At 45.0% G+C, this 20,050-nt stretch overlaps 1 protein-coding gene across 7 annotated transcripts in view; it reads right to left on the bottom strand.

Annotated features, from left to right (window-relative positions):
- Window positions 1-20,050, bottom strand: part of PHC3 (polyhomeotic homolog 3) — a 364,349-nt gene that overhangs the window by 18,892 nt on the left and 325,407 nt on the right. For 6 of the 7 annotated variants that reach the window (XM_063916218.1, XM_063916215.1, XM_063916216.1 and 3 more), the window contains one exon: window positions 34-181. In XM_063916218.1, the coding sequence (XP_063772288.1) occupies window positions 34-181 (148 nt within the window). The remainder of the gene's footprint in view (window positions 1-33; window positions 182-20,050) is intronic. The other variant, XM_063916214.1, reaches the window with a different exon arrangement.

Consider the following 20,050-nt stretch of genomic DNA (forward strand, 5'->3'; position numbering starts at 1 on the left):
ATGAAACCATTCCGATGTTTGTTTTGTACAAACCTGTCTCAGGTAGTGGTCTCGGATTGATCCTCCTGTGCTGTGTGGATGTCTCCTACTTCGTCTTAGATTTCCTTCACTTTTTCTACTCCAGCTACTGCTTTTTTCAGCCTTATAAAGCCCAAGGCGCTTTGCTTCACTGGCACTGTACCTTGAAGATTATTATCTTAATTAAAGTCATGCTTATGGACCAGATACATATAACAAATACCTTAAGGCTACAATGAACAAATGCATTGACACTGAAAATATATGTATATTTATTTAAACGATTATACTATGTATAGATTTATGGGTATTTTGTGGAAAAACCAGCAAATATATTATTATATTTAACTATTATTTGAAATATTTCTAAAATACACAGCGCTCTATGATAATACCACCAAGAAATCTGTTAATTACTACCAATAATTAAAAACACCTAATCTCTACTGCTCCCACCGGTGGTACTGTTCCACCAATTACCAAGAAACACAAAATATATTGTTTTAATATCCGGATATTATCCTTGATTTTATTTGCTGTTTATATGTGGATTGTAATAAATGTGTGATGTAAACGGACCCTGTTCTTAGCGCTCCCTTGTTTAAATATATTTTGTATTATTTGAAATGTTTGTTTTCACAGTCATTACAATACACTAAGATATGATTACTGTGTTTTCTTCATTTAGGATGTTTACTAGAATGAGAATCTAGGCCTCTCTATTCAAATGTTACAGGAATCACTCTGAGGGGTAGATTTACTAAAGATACTAATGCAGACAAGTGGTAGTGTTGCCCATGGCAACCAATCACTTCCTAGAATGCAAATGAGAAATTGCTTATTTCTCTCTCTCTCTCTATATATATATACTGTTCCATGGGTGCGGCACTCATGCTTATCTCAAGAAATAACAAACAACAGTCCTGTATGCTTCAACGTTTCAATTTATCAATCAAATTGTCATCAGGAAATAACACCAATACAAAAAACTACCTTTATATAGACATACCAAACAGGGATTTGAAACAAGTCAGGCGGGAAAACCACCGTCGCCACGTGTATCACGGTGACGTCATTACTAATTGACCACCAGTAATTAAAGAAAATCACAGCGTGGTTATAGTTACTATAGTAACAGTGAAAAACATTGTGTTTCAATATATACAATAAGACATACATGAATTATACACATTTCAATAAAAACACACTGTGCAGACAGAATACAAAGTTTAAAATACAAACAGTGCATAAAGATACATAGGAAGGTATGAGTAACACTCATTACGGCTGATGGTTAATAGCTGTTGTATATAGTTACACTCAAGCCAAACAGCAACTGCAAGACGGGTAAAAAGAAACATTTGTATCAATAGAGCACTGTTACATTGTTAGGGTATGAAAAATAACCAAGCAGAATACTATTCATATTTAAACAGAGAGCCAATGATTCCACAAAACGCCTATACCAAAGGTTAATCTAATATCAATGTAGTAATGAAACCGCCATAAACATGAATATGATGTAGATTCATTTAACCCTTAGATGCAACAACTTCAAAGATGTATACCAAATATGCCTCTAAACATAAACAATTATAAAGATCTGATACCACCTCAAGTACTAGGTAAAACGGTGTTAATCATCAAGTACCGTAAGCCCTGGAAAAATTGGATCTGTATCCATAGAGCACTGCTGTATTATCAGGATATAAAATATTCATACAAAATACTAATCAAAGATAGACTAACCAGTAATAACTCCCAAGAATACCTATGTATGTACCTAAAATTAATTCTACAACATTGCGATACTGAAGCTAACGCAAACTTGAGTATGATATATATTCATTTAGCCCCTGGGGTGCAATCACATTTAAACGGTGTATCCAGTTTGCCTCTAACCGTAGTAAAAGTAAAGATCTATTGCCCCCTCTTATACTAGGCAAAACAGTATCAGTCATATGATACCGTAAACTAGTCAGTGCATGATGATACTCAGAAAAATGTCGTGCTACGGGCTGGTCGCTAGATACCGTAGCAATCGCCGCTCGTATAGCTGCCCTGTGATTTCCCATTTGCTCTTTAAACTTGGACTCAGTCTTACCTATATAGCTCAGTCCACACGGACAGATTATCTGGTAGATCACAAAGCTAGAATTACAGGTAAAGTGATGACGGATTTTAAAAGGTATTCCCGTGTGCGGATGATAGACTATATCACCAGTCAATAGAAATTGACAGGTTACACAGGTACACTTGAAACAATCGTTTCTGTTATAACCGAAAATACCTGGTCTATTAATCATATGAGGTGTTCCTGTTTTGACCAATATACCTTTCAAGCTGCGCCCACGTGACGTACATCAATGATCAAGGCGGCACTCAAAGTTGTATGGCAATGCTGGAAGTATCAAAAATCCTCCGTTGGGTGGAACGTCATCTGCCAGCAATATCGGCAATGTTCATTCCCCGAGTCCTCAACTGGGAAGCGGATTTCCTCAGTCGTCAGGACGTTCACGCCGGAGAGTGGAGTCTTCATCCGGAAGTCTTTCAACTCCTAGTGGACAAGTGGGGCCTACCAGATGTAGACCTGATGGCGTCTCGACACAATCACAAGGTTCCGGTCTTCGGATCAAGGACAAGGGATCCTCAAGCAGCGTTCGTGGACGCACTGGCGATTCCATGGAACTTTCGGCTGCCATACGTGTTCTCTCTAGTGTCACTCCTGCCCAGGGTACTACGGAAGTTCAAGCAAGAAAGAGGAATACTACTTCTAGTCGCTCCAGCGTGGCCCAGACGGCATTGGTACTCAGACCTGCAAGGTCTATCGATAGAGTTTCCTCTTCTACTTCCTCAACACCCAGACCTCCTTGTTCAGAGTCCTTGTGTATACCTGGCCCTGGCCAGACTTGTTTTGACGGCGTGGCTCTTGAATCTTCACTCCTGAGGGCCAAAGGATTCCATGAGGCGGTTATTCAAACTATGTTAAAGGCCCGCAAACTGGCTTCTGCACGGATTTATTACAGGGTCTGGAACTCTAACTTCACATGGTGTGCTGCTAAGAATTATGATGCCTATTCGTTTAGAAATTCCAGGCTTTTGGCTTTTCTGCAACAAGGCCTAGATTTAGGCCTTCGTCTGGCCTCCCTCAAGGTTTATATATCTGCCTTGTCGGTGTGGTTTCAGAGAAAAATTGCGTCTATTCCTGATGTTCATACTTTCACTCAGGGTGTTTTACGGATTCAGCCTCCCTATGTCCCTCCTGTGGCTCCAAGGGATCTGTTTGTTGTCTTAAATGCCCTTCAAGAGTCTCTATTTGAACCTCTTGAGTCAGTGGACCTTAAATGCCTTACGCTTAAGGTTGTGTTTCTGCTGGCTATTGCCTCTGCTAGGAGGGTGTCGGACTTTGGCGCTTTGTCCTGTCATCCACCCTTTTTGATTTTTCACCGTGACTGGGCAGTTCTTCGAACTCGTCCCGATTATCTACCTAAAGTGGTATCTTCTTTCCATCTTAACCAAGAGATTGTGGTTCTGGCTTTTATCTCTTCTGGTTCGTCTTCCAAAGAACGGTCTTTGGATGTGGTATGGGCTATCCGTATCTATGTGGAGAGGACTGCCTCTATCCGGAGGTCAGATACCCTTTTTGTACTTTTTGGTTTTCACAAACGTGGCTGGCCTGCGAATAAGCAAACCTTGGCCAAATGGATTAGAATGGTGATTGCACAAGCTTATGTACAGGCTGGACTCCCAGCTCCTGCTGCTATCAAAGCCCATTCTACTCGGTCTGTTGGAATTTCTTGGGTGGCCCGCCGTGGTGCGTGTGAACAATTGTGCAAGACGGCTACGTGGTCCACGGTGAACACGTTCATTAGGTTCTATGCCCTTGATACTTCCGCCTCCCAGGATGCTTCCTTTGGACGCCGGGTTCTTGTGCCCGCTATGGTGAGTCCCCTCCCATGAGGAACTGCTTTAGGACGGGATCCGGATTGAAAGTCGACAGTAACTAGGTCGACAATGTCTAGGTCGACCACTATTGGTCGACAGTAACTAGGTCGACAGGGTGTCTAGGTCGACAGGGTCTTTAGGTCGACATGTTCTAGGTCGACAGGTCAAAAGGTCGACATGAGTTTTTCACTATTTTTTTTTTTAAACCTTTTCATACTTAACGATCCACATGGACTACGACTGGAACGGTAATCTGTGCCGAGCGAAGCGGTAGCGGAGCGAAGGCACCATGCGAGTGGACGCGGTGCACTAATTGAGGTTCCCGGTCACTCTACGAAGAAAACGACACCAAAATAACATTAAAAACTCATGTCGACCTTTTGACCTGTCGACCTAGAACATGTCGACCTAAAGACCCTGTCGACCTAGACACCCTGTCGACCTAGTTACTGTCAACCAATAGTGGTCGACCTAGACATTGTCGACCTAGTTACTGTCGACTTTCAATACCACACCCTTTAGGACATCCCCGATGTGTTCCCTGTTGAATCCCAGTGTACCCCACTGCAGAAAAGGAGATTTATGGTAGACTTACCATGGTTAAATCTCTTTCTGCGAGGTATACTGGATTCCACAGGGCGCCCACCCTTATGCACTTAGATTCTTTGGGTTTATATGGCATTAGCCGCTGGTCCCTTCTCCTTTTGTGAAAATGTGGTTCTATGTGACTAACATCTGCTGTCTCTTTTACCTGCTGCTGCATTGGACTGGTTAACGAAACTGAGCTCCAGTGCCCGGAGGCTGGGTTATAGAGGAGGCGGTGCAGTGCATCCTGAGAACAGTCAAAGGTTTAGCCTGTTGCTGCCTCGGATCAAGATCCAACTCTACACCCTGATGTATCCCCTGTGGAATCCCAGTGTCCCTTGCAGAAAGAGATTTAACCATGGTAAGTCTGCCAAAAATCTCCTTATCTTCCTTGTCATTTTGATATGTATCTTTTTGCATGAAAATTGCCGCTATTTCTATATACAGATGGAACCAATATATTTTTTAATCACATTAAATCTCCCCTATTTAGGCTACAACACTCATGCCTATTGGCAGTCCTCTAGGCTGGTGGAAATTATAAATATCCACTGTGCTATATTTTTTAGGTATGTACGTTATCAATTTCCTCTATTATGCCCTTCACCACATATTGATGCATCAATTAGACTTGTATGACACAATGTTTTTGATTTTTTTAAAGATCTTAATACCCCAGAAGAAGTCCTGCTAAAGGATGAAACGCGTAGAGTTTAAAAAAGGTGATTAGGATACCCTGTTTGCATTGTAGAGTCCCCCACCACTGAGCTCACACCCTGGGGTGGTCGGTGGCACTTGTCTTTACATCTGTTCCAGTGTAACATTGGTTTTCCTTCTAAAACACCTTGTATATAATGTGGAAATCGTTATACATTATATATTTTATGTTGGATGATACAAATAAACATCTGATATTTTACTAATCAAAGGCTATGCGCTTATCTTGGGTGTCTATGTTATCTTGGTGAGAGGCTATCTTTCAGGACACTTTCAAGTACTCGGCTGAGCATAATCAAGCGCTGATTGAAAAACTGGAATACCCACTCCAGGCAGGGATTCCAATCAAGTCCCATAGGAAATTCATTGGAAATATTTGGACACTTACCTTTTTAACTGCATATGGACTTCACTTTGGAAAATTGATTTTGATGTCATAGCGCCCTCTGGTTTCTATTTTTGTCCACATTTCTGCTGTCACCACTAACAGGGGTTCTACCGTGAGGTGCTGCTCTCTGAAGCGCGTGAAAACGGTTCTTTTATATCTATCTATCTATCTATCTATATATATATATATATATATATATATATATAAATAATCTGATTGGTTGGTATGTTCAACCCCACCACTTGTCTGTTTTATAAGCTTTGGTAAATCCACCCCTAAGGTTCATGTTCCAAGCAGCAGAGTAGTTGTTCATCAACTCTTGTTGTGACGACATGACAGAATTCAAACCATCTACATATTTCTAAGGAACTATGCATGGATGTGTGGGGAAATGTGAGCATCTAATGTTTATGCACGGGATTGTGGGCAGATAAACGTGTCTTTTGAAGGTTCAAAGGGACTCAGTGGCACAGAAGAACTTTTGCTGGTAGTGGTCCCTTTGGAGAAGATGCAGGGAGTCTGAAGCCAGAGGCCGATTGGTATGGAAAACCAACCCCGGACATTTCTAAAGCAACCCTAAATGGAGGGGGGTGGAGTCTGTGGAGGGGGAGGGGGGTAACAGAACTACAGTTTCAACCATGGGTATAAAGCCAAAGATTGCAAAAGAATACTAAGGAGCAGGACATGATGGTGCAGGTAAGCAAAGAAAGAGTACATGAGGGAACAGGGCCCAGCTTGTGAGAGCTTACATTTATTAGGGGAGGGGTAGTCGAACAGAGGTTGCACAGAATGGTGAGTCAAATTGATGAGGCAAAAATGTTGCGTTATGTTGGGTACACACTAGACAATGTTTACCTATCGCAATCTCATTAGTGATAGCCCAGTGGCGGGGTCGGCATCGCCAAGTGTTTATGCCGGCAGCGATGAACTACGGGGGAGGGGGAGGGAGCGAAGATATCGCTGGTTTGAGCTGCATGCACAGCTAAGGGCCGATGATGACGCTCAGGAGCGCGCATCATCAGCGACACAGTACATACACACTAGACGATATTGTGAACGATGTGTTGGAATCAGTGGAAATCAGAGAGGAAGATACGCGGTGGTGGGTGCGCATGATACATTGGGATTGAGAAAGTGAGACACTTGGGGGTGACAGAAAGCGAGACACATGGGGGTGAGAGAAAGCGAGACACATGGGGGTGAGAGAAAGCGAGACACGAGTCCCAGAGAAATATATATCACATAGTAACAAAAACACAGTATTAAATACATTAAAAAAACAAACATATTTAATATCACTAAACAGAAGCTCTCTATATGATTAAGAATCTCTATGACATAAATTAACACCAGCAATGATAGTCTAAGGGACCATAGGATAGATAAAGCCTACAGCATGTAGCACTGCATATAGACAGAAGAACAGCACAGCAAGAGAGGTTATGTAGAATAATATTGAGCAAAATCTGCACTTCAATGTCCCACTAAATAGAGCCCACATTGTATTTTGACAGCAGTCACAGACCTTAGCTCCACGTCAGGTTAGAAGGTGATATGTCTGGATCAAGCAGTTTCAGTATGCACTGTTGAAGCAGTGAAAGAACAGCTGTCCTAAGGCTGTTTAATACTACCCGGTTTTCACTGGATGGCAAAAAGCCGGACAAATTTTGTGTCTTTCACACACAATGGCTTTGAGCCGTGTTTAATGCTGTGCGCATGTGCAGCAGTAGCGGCAGCAGCTAAAAAAAGCCGTTGTGTGTGAAAGCTCCATTCACACATACTGTTCTCTGCCTACAAAGACGGCACGGCCCCGGCCCGGCAGCCGGACCTTTCAGTGGATATTTCCGGCTGCAACCCAGCAGCCAGGTCGGGGCCGTGCTGTGTGAAAGAAGCACTGTGTTTTCATATATCACTGCATACGGGGGTCAGCCGCCGGAGCTGGTTTATGACTGTCCGACAGTGGAAGCCCTGAAAGAGTTATGTGTTGTCAAAGTGGGGGCCGGCAATGGCTAACGCCACATGCACACTCCGCTGTCAGGGTGTGGGCAGGAAATGCAGGTAGGCGTAGAGGCTGCTGCTACTCTTCCCTGCGCCGCTGCAGCTGCACAGCCCAGTCAGCAGACATGTCTGGCCCTCGACTCCACTGCTGCTCACGCAGAGTTAACACGTATGGCTGTGTCGGCAGTACTGTCTCATTGTGTGACTGTGACTTTTGGTGTGAGAAGGGTCCGGCCCATCGGGTAGTTAACTGGTGGCCCAACCCGCCCCTGTGACTGGAGCTCACTCTTCTAGGTCTGTGGTAAGTACAGTGTTTGAAATGAGACTTCAGTGTCAAGGTAGATTAGGATAGTATAGGAGAGATGAGTGGTACCACTGAGACTGAGAAATTGGTTGAAGGTGTTTAAAGTGTCTCTGTGTCAGTGACGTACAGTGAGGCCAATGGTTGGGGAGGCACACATGGCTGTGGGTCTGAGTGCCAGGAGTCTGCCTCACCCCCTACTAGGTGTAACTCTTCCCTCACTACACTAAGCTACAGTGCCCATTAATTCTTTTACCTGCATCACTGTGTCTCCTCTTTCTCCCACTGTTGCTCCTGGGTAGATGCTAGATCCAAGTAGACTAAAGGACTTCTGACGTCCCAACCATGTGATCTACAACAGCAGCATCTTTTTTCTTTAGAAACCTGGTGTTGAGTGAGCCCCCGAGCCAGAAGCGTGGCAGGTGAAGCGAGCCTGCAGGGTACATTTGGGTCCCATGTTCCTCCCCCTGCTGTTGCGAGTCACGTGGTTGTGACGTCAGCGGTGCTTTAGCCTGGTTGAATTTAGCCTGAACTCTAATGCAGAGCTGAGCTCTAACCTCTTTTGGCTCACTTTCTGTGCAGTATTACTGGCCATGGTGTGCCCCCTCCCCGCCCTCAGCTCTGCAAAGCAGTGTCTTTTAGAGGTGAGGCTGAGCTGTTGTTGTCTCGCTTCTCTTCTCTACCTGCAATTCCAGGGAGCTCCACCAATCTGGTGAGTTTTAACTATAAAAATGATTACAATAAACAGGGAAGATGTTTATCAGTTATAAATATCTTCTTTGTATTATTCTAATTGTTTTTATATCAAAACTCTGGAGTATCACGGGGAGTAAGACCCTCCACCACCACAATTTACTGACCATAGCCTCCTCCCTCACCACTTACAAAATAAAAAAGTAAGTCTTAATGACAAAAACAAAAGAATCACACGGCCTCATCTGGACATCAGCCTAGCAGGGCTCTCATGCAAGTGAGAATGCTGTGCTGCCCCTTCCCCCCAGTAAGTGTCACCCCTAGGCTCGTGTCTCATGACAAGGCCTACTTGGAGGCACTGAGGATGAAGTAAAGATGTAAGAAGATGAGGTCCAGGAAGTTATACTGCAATGGTGAGAGAAAATAGGCCTGATTCTGAGCAACTCACAAAAGCACATTGTAGCAGCGTCTATTGTCGGTCGCCCATCTGCGATTTTATGCCATTACAAACGCCTTCCTGCCGAATGCGCACGGACTGAGTCATCCAACTTTAGCGCCGTGCACACTAATACTGATTGGTGCATCCTAATACACCACAATTGTTTGCACCAGCTCTATGGCAGGTACAGTTTCTTCATATGAATATGGCCTCCTATGCCTATGCCAGTGTGTCTACAAACACAGCTGCTTACACTGACTCTCCCACTGCGTGTGTTTCTAGTCACCACCCAGGTACACCCATCACTGTTTCACATCATTACTGATACTGTTTGACCTGATAGCAGCACCACCTTTGTGCGTACACTATGTGTAACGCGCGTACTGTAGTTTTCAGGCATTTTTGCGCAGTTGTAAAAAATTATTCCATGTGAACATCGGCAATGGGTGCGACTCAGAATCAGGCCTTATATACACTGGGAAAGACCAACGTAGGAATAGAGAAGACAAAGATCATATGGAATGCAAAGAAGGAGAAGGATGAGTGCGAGTGAATGACTAAAAAGCTGCTGTACGTAAAGGGAAGGAAGCCTACTCCACTATTTTGTAAACTGAAGGATCACGAAGTGTGGGTGATGGAGACTTCGCTAGCAACAGCTGCCTTGGAAGCAGTGACAGGGGAGCAGAGTCACGGTTTAGTAATGACAAGGTGTTCAAGTAATTAGAAACCATCAGGTCATGGATGGATGGCATGGACAGATACACTAATTACAAGAGGTGTTCATGCATTTTGGCCATGTAGGATTTGCGGATGTGAGGGTAGTCTCAGTTTATGTAGGCTTGTGAGTCAAGAGACAGCAAGAGCATTTAGAAGATGCGGGCAGGTGACAAAGATTGTAATGTGGGCAAGTTATGATGCGAAGGGTACAGATGAGATGTTGGGAGAGGGGAAATGGAGGTAAATATGTGAAATACATATTAAATCAGACAGTGAAGAGCGGTATTTGTAAATAGGGAGATACCTAATAAGGAGGAAGAATATAGTTATATGTAATATTCAGTAGAGCGTACAGAGGATTTTAGCAAACCATGGTTAATAGAAGAAGTGCACTTCTTGGGGGGGATTAAATGCAGGGTATTAACAAATATAAAGGTCAAACAGCACTGAAATAAACGTAAATAAGATTGTGAAAAGGCAGTTTTAGTGGGGAGTGTCCATTTTCAAGTTAACAGGAACTCCCAGGTAAATTTTGGATTTTAGTAGTGTTTTCAGGGGGATAGGGGGTTGTAATAGAGTGCATGAGAACCAGGGTGTGCGGGACTTTGTCTAAGTTCTCATAGACTTTTAAAGTGGCAATCTGTTACACAGCAAAACCAACCTTGTTTTGCTGTGTAACTGATAAAAATATTGCAGCGCACATAGGTTGGGCAAAAGATTTTTATTCTTATTTATTATTATTTGCCAAAATTATTATTATATTCTAAAATTTACATTCAAAAATCCAAAACCACCGGCCGGTGTAATTAAACTTCTTTTATATATATTAAAAAAGAAACAAAACACATGACACAGCCTATAAAAATCTCACATGTAGATAAATACACTGAAATTTAATTAATATAACCACAGTGAATCACTTTCACCTGAAATAATTGTCTAAATAGACACAGAAATATATAGAGGCTCAGTCAGAAATTGATATCACTAAATTGCTACAAAATGTATCAATGTGGCACTCTGAATACTTTCTTTTGTAGCTATTAATCACACTTCTCCTGAATAGCTTCACACTATACTCTGTGTTTTAGAAACATCCAATCACGGATATCAGGGACACTAATCAGCCGCAGAATCAAAGTGTTCTATGTCACGTTGATATAATGACATAATATCTTTAAACACTGAATGGACTTCCAGTGATATAATGGACTGATTAATTCAATGTGTCTAAGCAGAGTGTGAAGCTATTCAGGAGAAGTGAATTTAGTGATATCAATTTCTGACTGAGCCTCTATATATTTCTGTGTCTATTTAGACAATTATTTCAGTTGAAAGTGATTCACTGTGGTTATATTAATTAAATTTCAGTGTATTTATCTACATGTGAGATTTTTATAGGCTGTGTCATGTGTTTTGTTTCCTTTTTAATATATATAAAAGAAGTTTAATTACACCGGCCGGTGGTTTTGGATTTTTGAATGTAAATTTTAGAATATAATAATAATTTTGGCAAATAATAATAAATAAGAATAAAAATCTTTTGCCCAACCTATGTGCGCTGCAATATTTTTATCTTTTTCTTATGATCTTTAAGGTTGAGTAGCCTTAATTTGCTGGCAGCACGTGGGTTTGGAGTGACTGAGCGCTTGGTTATATCTTTTATTTCTATATTGCTGTGTAACTGATTGCTTTAAAAATACGTGAGAACTCGGACAAAGTCCCACACTTCCTGGTTCTCGCACTCTATTACATTCCCCCCAGAACGTCCTACTCCACGTTACCTCCTGTATAATACAGTATACTATAATTTCCCTCCCACACAGAAAAATCTTCGAACTACACAGACTGAATTTGTAAGGCGTACAGAAAAATATGATCAATAGTTGAACTTAAACCCTCAACAACATCACACTACAGAAACCTAAAATAAAATGAAACAAGCAAGGGGCCCTTTTTAGTATGGATCGCATCTGAGATGCAATAGCATACTGCCGAACTTCCTACTAGTGCACACGCACAGTGCCTGATATGTGCGTGCACGGACCGGTCAATGCGATCGCATTGCCTTGATGTGAATGCCTCTGCCTGATTGACAGGCAGAGGCGTTTGCAGGGCAATCGGGGGCGGCACCGCATCGGTTCGGGGCAGCCAATGCGATGTGGAAAATGCCAGTAGCACTACTGTTTTCACAGCCAGGTTGTGCAGGCAAAGGGGCTTCCCTTATTTAGCGATGCGATTGCAACGGAATTGCAATCGCATTACTTGCCACCATTAGCATCCTGGGCAGCCTTGCCCTGTGCTGGTGGCCCCCAGCATGCAAGCGCAAGCAGTTGCAGTTTTACTTATTTAGCAAGACTACAACTGAAGCTGAAAGAGGGCCCGTGTCCATAGATCAGCATACCATAGAATTAATAGAAATGGCCCATCTAAATACTGGCTAGTGCACAGCTGCTATGAGAAGATCATTAACATAGTTAGAATATCCAGTAGATTGCAAACTTACAGTGTCATTTTGTTATTAGCATTTATATTATATGTATGCTATGTGCCGAAACAGTGCAACACAGCAAAAATAAGAGAGCCTTTATTGTTGCAAACAAAAAAACCCAAAGGCAACTAGGTGCTGTTTGATATATATCCTTGTTATACAGTATATAAACTAATAAGCTAGAAACATAGAATCTGATGTCAGATAAGAACCACTTGGCCCATCTCCCTGTCCTAGTTCATGAGGCACACCACACCTGACATCTCAACAGACAAAAACAAAGCAACACAACTAGATGGAGACAGTGCTTAAAATAATATTAAATTACTCTGTAGTCAATGAGATGAAGATGAATAAAAATAGGATTTTAATTACCTACCGGTAAATCCTTTTCTCGTAGTCCATAGAGGATGCTGGGGTGCACATTAGTACCATAGGGGGTATAGACGGGTCCACTAAGAGCCACTGGCACTTTAAGAGTTTGAGAGTGTGGGCTGGCTCCTCCCTCTATGCCCCTCCTAACAGATTCAGTCTAGAAACTGTGCCCGAGGAGACGGACATCTTCGAGAGAAGGATTTTACACAGATAGTGGCGAGATTCACACCAGCTCACACACAAGGCAAATCAAGTTAACTAACTTGAAACATCAGCAACAGCTGAACAATATTACGTACCAAGTAACAAAACAGTACTTAACCAAGAACTAAGCAGTACTGAACTAAGTAACCACTGCAGGATCACGAAGCGCTGGGCGGGCGCCCAGCATCCTCTACGGACTACGAGTAAAGGATTTACCGGTAGGTAATTAAAATCCTATTTTCTGTTACATCCTAGAGGATGCTGGGGTCCACATAAGTACCATGGGGATGTATTAAAGCTCCCAGAACGGGAGGGAGAGTGCGAAGGCTCCTGCAGAACTGATTGACCAAACTTTAGGTCCTCAGAGGCCAAAGTATCGAACTTGTAGAACTTAGTAAACGTGTTCGACCCCGACCAAGTAGCCGCTCGGCAAAGCTGTAAAGCCGAGACACCCCAGGCAGTCGCCCAGGAAGAACCCACCTTACAAGAAGAGTGGGCCTTAACAGACGTAGGACACGGCAATCCTACCGTAGAATACGCATGCTGGATAGTGAACCTGATCCAGCGAGAGATTGTCTGCTTAGAAGCAGGACACCTAAGTTTCTTGGGATCACACAGGACAAACAGAGAGTCCAATTTTCTGTGATGAGCAGTCCTCTTCATATAGATTTTCATAGCCCTTACAACATCCAAGGACTTTGATGAAATTGAGGAGTCCGTAGCTACTGGCACCACAATCAGCTGGTTGATATGAAATGCCGACACAACTTTCGGAAGGAACTGCGGACATGTCCGGAGCTCAGCTCTATCTTCATGGAAGATCAAGTATGGGCTTTTACATAACAAAGCCCCCAACTCCGACACACGTCTAGCAGAAGCCAAGGCCAACAAAGTGACAGCCTTCCACGTGAGAAACTTGACCTCAACCTTCTGTAGAGGCTCAAACCAGTCCGACTGGAGGAACTGTAACTCCACGTTAAGATCCCAGGGCGCCGTAGGTGGCACAAAGGGAGGCTGGATGTGCAGAACTCCCTTCAAAAAGGTCTGAACCTCAGGGAGGGCAGCCAACTGTTTCTGGAAGAAAATGGATAGGGACGAAATCTGGACCTTTACGGAACCTAATCTGAGGCCAATATCCACACCTGCTTGGAGGAAGAGGAGAAATCGTCCAAGTTTAAAGTCCACCGTAAGGAAACTTCTTGGATTCACACCAAGACACATTTTTTCCAAATGCGATGGTAATGCTTGGAAGTTATTCCTTTCCTAGCCTGTATCAGGGTAGGAATAACCTTGTTCGGAATGCCCTTCCGAGCTAATATCTGGCGTTCAACCTCCATGCCATCAAACGTAGCCGCGGTAAGTCTTGATAAGCAAACGACCCCTGCTGTAGCAGGTCCTCCCGAAGAGGAAGAGGCCTCGGCTCTTCTAGCAGTAGATCCAGAAGATCCACGTACCAAGCCCTTCTTGGCCAGTCCGAAGCAATGAGGATTGCCTGAACCTCTTGTTCTCCTTATGAGTTTTAGAACCCTTGGAATGAGTGGAAGTGGAGGAAACACGTATTCCGACTGGAACACCCACGGAGTTACTAGGGCGTCCACCGCCACGGCTTGCTTGTTGAGACAAGAGGCCATCATGTCTATTTGAGGTACACCCCAAAGAACTGTTAACTACGTGAACACCTCTGGATGGAGGCCCCACTCCCCTGGATGGAGATCGTATCTGCTTAGGAAGTCCGCTTCCCAGTTGTCTACTCCCGGAATGAAGATTGCCGACAGTGCCAAAGCGTGTTTTTCTTCCCAGAGGATGATTCTTGTTACCTCTGACATTGCAGCTCTGCTCTTCGTTCCGCCCTGTCGGTTTATGTAAGCCACTGTCGTTACATTGTCCGACTGCACTTGAATGGCCCGATTTCTTAGAAGATAGGCCGCTTGGAGAAAACCGTTGTAGACGGCTCTTAATTCCAGAATGTTTATCTGCAGGCCGGCTTCCAGACTTGACCACCTTCCTTGGAAGGTTTCCCCTTGAGTGACTGTGCCCCAGCCCCGGAGACTTGCATCCGTGGTTAGAAGGATCCAGTCCTGAATCCTGAACCTGTGGCACTCCAGAAGGTGAGGTAATTGCAGCCACCAGAGGAGTGAGATCCTGGCCTTTGGTGACAGATGTATTCTCTGGTGCATGTGTAGATGAGATCCCGACCATTTGTCCAGGAGATCCAGTTGGAAGGGCCGAGCATGAAATCTCCCATACTGCAGAGCCTCTAAAGAAGCCACCATCTTCCCCAGAAGGCGAATGCACTGATGAACTGACACCCGGGCTGGCTTCACGACAACCCGGACCATTGTTTGTATCACCAACGCTTTTTCCTCTGGAAGAAACACCCTCTGCACATTCCCAGAAATGACAACCTCCTGGTAGGTTCCAAATGTGATTTTGGAAGATTCAGGATCCAACCATGTTCCCTGAGAAGCTGGATCGTGAGAGCTATGGACTGTAACAGCTTCTCCTTGGATGATGCCTTTATCAGCAGATCCTCCAGATAAGGAATTATGTTCACTCCCTGTCTGCGGAGGAGAACCATAATTTCCGCCATCACCTTGGTGAATACCCTCGGTGCTGTGGAGAGGCCGAATGGCAGGGCCTGGAATTGAAAATGACAGTCCAACAGTGCGAAGCGGAGATAAGCCTAATGCGTGGCCAAATCGGAATGTGGAGGTACGCATCCTTGATATTTAAGGATTCCAGGAATTCCCCCTCTTCCTGACCTGATATCACCGCCCTTAGAGACTCCATTTGAACTTGAACTCCCTCAGAAAGGGGTTTAGCGATTTAAGTTCAGAATGGGCCTGACCGAACCATCCGGTTTCGGTACCACGAATAGTAACCCTTGTTTTGCTTCTGGGGAGGGTCTGGTACAATAACCTGTGCCTCCACCAACTTCTGGATTGCTCCCTGTAGGGTAGCCCTGTCTGCCGGCAAAGCTGGCAAGCCTGATTTGAAGAACTGGTGAGGAGGGAGATCTTGAAATTCCAGCCGTACTCAAGGATCCAGGCCGGACAACACCCAGACGTGACTGAAATGTCTGAGTCTCGCCCCCACCGGCCCTACCTCCAGGCCGCGCGGTCCACCGTCATGCTGAGGACTTTGGTATACCTGAAGCAGGCTTCTGTTCCTGGGAACCTGCAGCAGCAGGTTTCTTGGATTTTAATCGACCTCCTCTAAAGAAGGTGTTGGGACGGTTTGGCCTTTTTTGTTTTAGCAACCCGAAAGGACTGTGATGCAGCTGAGGAAAAAGGTTTCTTCGTAGCAGGTGCAGCTGAGGGAAGAAAAGGTGACTTACCCGCTGTAGCCGTGGAGATCCACGCATCCAACGCTTCCCCAAAGAGAGCCTGACCTGTGTAGGGTAGGGTCACCACACCTCTCCTGGATTCCGAGTCGGCAGACCACTGGCGCAGCCACAGTCCTCGATGAGCTGAGACCGACATGGAAGATATTCCTGCAGCCATTGAACCCAGGTCTTTCATGGATTCCACCATAAATCCTGCAGAATCCTGAATGTTACGTAAAAACAATTCAACGTCACTTTTATCCATTGTATCCAAATCCTCAAGTAATGTGCCTGACCACTTTACTATAGCTTTGGAAATCCATGCACAGGCAATAGTATTGTCCCTGAAGCCGCATATATGGATTTGAGCGTAGTATCAATTTTGCTATCAGCCGGCTCCTTTAAGGCGATAGATCCTGGGACAGGTAAAGCCACCTTTTTTGAAAGTCTGGATACAGACGCATCCACTATGGGTGGGTTTTTTCATTTTTTTCTATCCTCCTCAGGGAAGGGGAAAGCAACCAGAACTCTACTAGGTATCCTGAATTTTTTCTCCGGGTTTTCCCATGCTTTTTAAAAAAATAGGATTTTAATACCTACCGGTAAATCCTTTTCTCCTAGTCCGTAGAGGATGCTGGGGACTCCAAAAGGACCATGGGGTATAGACGGGATCCGCAGGAGACATGGGCACGCTAAAAGACTTTGACTGGGTGTGAACTGGCTCCTCCCTCTATGCCCCTCCTCCAGACCTCAGTTATAGGAACTGTGCCCAGGGGAGACGGACATTTCGAGGAAAGGATTTTTGTTAAACTAAGGGCGAGAGACATACCAGCTCACACCACAAAACACACCGTACAACTGGATTAGCAGGAATACCAGATAACAGTATGAAATAACAACAGCAACAAGCTGAATATAACTGATACACAACCTTCGTGTAACCGAAAATAACAAGTATCAATACCACTGCAAGTAACAGTCCGCACTGGGATGGGCGCCCAGCATCCTCTACGGACTAGGATAAAAGGATTTACCGGTAGGAATTAAAATCCTATTTTCTCTTATGTCCTAGAGGATGCTGGGGACTCCAATAGGACCATGGGATCTAGACCAAAGCGCCAGACCGGGCGGGAGAGTGCGGACGACTCTGCAGTACCGATTGAGCAAACATGAGGTCCTCCCCAGCCAGGATATCAAACTTATAGAACTTAGCAAAAGTGTTTGAACCCGACCACGTAGCTGCTCGGCAAAGTTGAAGTGCCGAGACCCCTCGGGCAGCCGCCCAAGAAGAGCCTGCCTTCCTGGTAGAATGGGCCTTTACTGACTTCGGCAACGGCAACCCAGCCGAAGAATGAGCGTGCTGAATTGTATTACAAATCCAGCGTGCAATAGTCTGCTTTGAAGCAGGATTTCCAATCTTGTTGGAAGCATACAGGACAAACAGAGCCTCCGTTTTCCTAACAAGAGCCGTTCTTGCAACATAAATTTTCAAAGTTCTTATGACATCAAGAGATTTTGGGACTGCCACAGTATCCGTAGCCACAGGTACCACAATAGGTTGATTTATGTGAAACGAAGAAACCACCTTTGGCAGAAATTGTTGACGAGTCCTCAATTCCGCTCTATTGAAAAATTAAATATGGGCTCTTGTGAGACAAAGCCGCCAATTCTGACACTCGTCTGGCAGACGCCAAGGCCAAAAGCATGACCACTTTCCAAGTGAGAAACTTTAACTCAACCTTTCGCAAAGGTTCAAACCAGTGTGACATAAGAAACTGTAACACCACTTCAAGATCCCACGGTGCCACGTGTGGCACAAATGGAGGATGGATATGCAGCACTCCCTTCACGAAAGTCTGAACCTCAGGAAGGGCGGCCAATTCTTTTTGAAAGAAAATAGATAAAGCCGAAATCTGCACTTTGATGGAACCCAATTTCAGGCCTGCATCCACACCTGCCTGCAAAAAATGAAGAAAACGACCCAAGTGAAATTCCTCCGCAGGAGCTGTTTTGGTTTCACACCACGACACATATTTTCAGGAAATACGGTGATAATGTTTTGCTGTGACCTCCTTTCTGGCCTTAAGGAGAGTGGGGATGACCTCCCCGGGAATACCTTTACGAGCTAGGATTTGGCGTTCAACCTCCACGCCGTCAAACGCAGCCGCGGTAAGTCTGGAAACACGCATGGCCCCTGCAGTAACAGGTCCTCTATTAGAGGAAGTGGTCAAGGATCTTCTATGAGCAATTCCCGAAGATCCGGATACCAGGCCCTCCGTGGCTAATCAGGAACGATGAGTATGGCCTGAACCCTTGTTCTTCTTATGATCCTCAGCACTCTTGGAATGAGAGGAAGCGGGGGGAACATATACACCGACTGAAACACCCACGGAGTTACCAGGGCGTCCACTGCACTGGCTGGGGGGTCCCTTGACCTTGAAGCTTCTTGTTGAGGCGAGACGCCATCATGTCTATTTGAGGAATTCCCCAATGCCTTGTCACTTCTGCAAACACCTCTGGATGAAGGGCCCATGCTCCTGGATGGAGATCGTGTCTGCTGAGAAAGTCTGCTTCCCAGTTGTCCACGCCCGGAAGGAAAACTCCTGACAGAGCGCTCACGTGCTGTTCCGCCCAGCGGAGAACTCTTGTGGCCTCCGCCATTGCCGCCCAGCTCTTTGTTCCGCCCTGGCGGTTTACGTACGCCACCGCTGTTATGTTGTCCGACTGGATCAGGACAGGCAGACCTTGAAGAAGGTTCTTCGCTTGCAGAAGGCCGTTGTAAATGGCTCTTAACTCCAGAACATTTATGTGGAGTCAAGATTCCTGGCTTGACCATTTTCCCTGGAAACTTCTTCCTTGTGTGACTGCACCCCAGCCTCGGAGACTTGCATCTGTGGTCAGCAGGACCCAATCCTGGATTCCTAATCTGCGTCCCTCTAGAAGGTGAGAACTTTGCAGCCACCACAGGAGAGAAATTCTGGTCCTGGAAGATAGACTTATTTTCTGGTGCATGTGCAGGTGAGACCCGGACCATTTGTTCAGCAGATCCCACTGAAACACCCGGGCATGAAACCTGCCAAACGAAATGGCTTCGTAAGCCGCAACCATCTTCCCTAGCACTCAAGTGCATTGATGAATCAACACTCTTGCCGGTTTCAGAATCTCTTTGACCATGGTCTGGATTTCCAGAGCTTTTTCCGCCGGAAGAAACACTCTCCGTAGTTCCGTGTCTAGGATCATGCCCAAGAAGGGCAGCCGAGTTGTCGGAATCAACTGAGACTTTGGCAAATTGAGAATCCAACCATGATGTTGCAGAACCGTCAGGGAGAGTTCCACACTTCTTAGCAACTGCTCTTTTGATCTCGCCTTTATCAGGAGATCGTCCAAATACGGGATAATTGTGACACCCTGCTTGCGTAGGAGTACCATCATTTCCGCCATTACCTTGGTAAAGACCCTCGGGGCCGTGGAAAGCCCAAACGGCAACGTCTGAAATTGGTAATGACAATCCTGCACCGCAAATCTTAGGAAGGCCTGATGAGGAGGATATATCGGGACGTGTAAGTAGGCATCCTTTATGTCGACTGACGCCATAAAATCTCCCCCTTCTAAGCTGGAGATCACAGCTCGAAGAGATTCCATCTTGAACTTGAAAGTTTTCAAGTATGGATTGAGGGATTTTAGGTTCAGAATCAGTCTGACCGAGCCGTCCGGCTTCGGCACGACAAAGAGGCTCGAATAGAACCCTTCCCCCCGTTGGGACGGGGGAACCGGGACAATGACCCTCTGTTGACACAGCTTTTGTATCGCAGCGTTTACTACTTCTCTTTCTGGAAGAGTAACTGGCAAGGCTG

Source organism: Pseudophryne corroboree, chromosome 4 (genome assembly GCF_028390025.1).
Source record: "Pseudophryne corroboree isolate aPseCor3 chromosome 4, aPseCor3.hap2, whole genome shotgun sequence".
NCBI lineage: Eukaryota > Metazoa > Chordata > Amphibia > Anura > Myobatrachidae > Pseudophryne > Pseudophryne corroboree.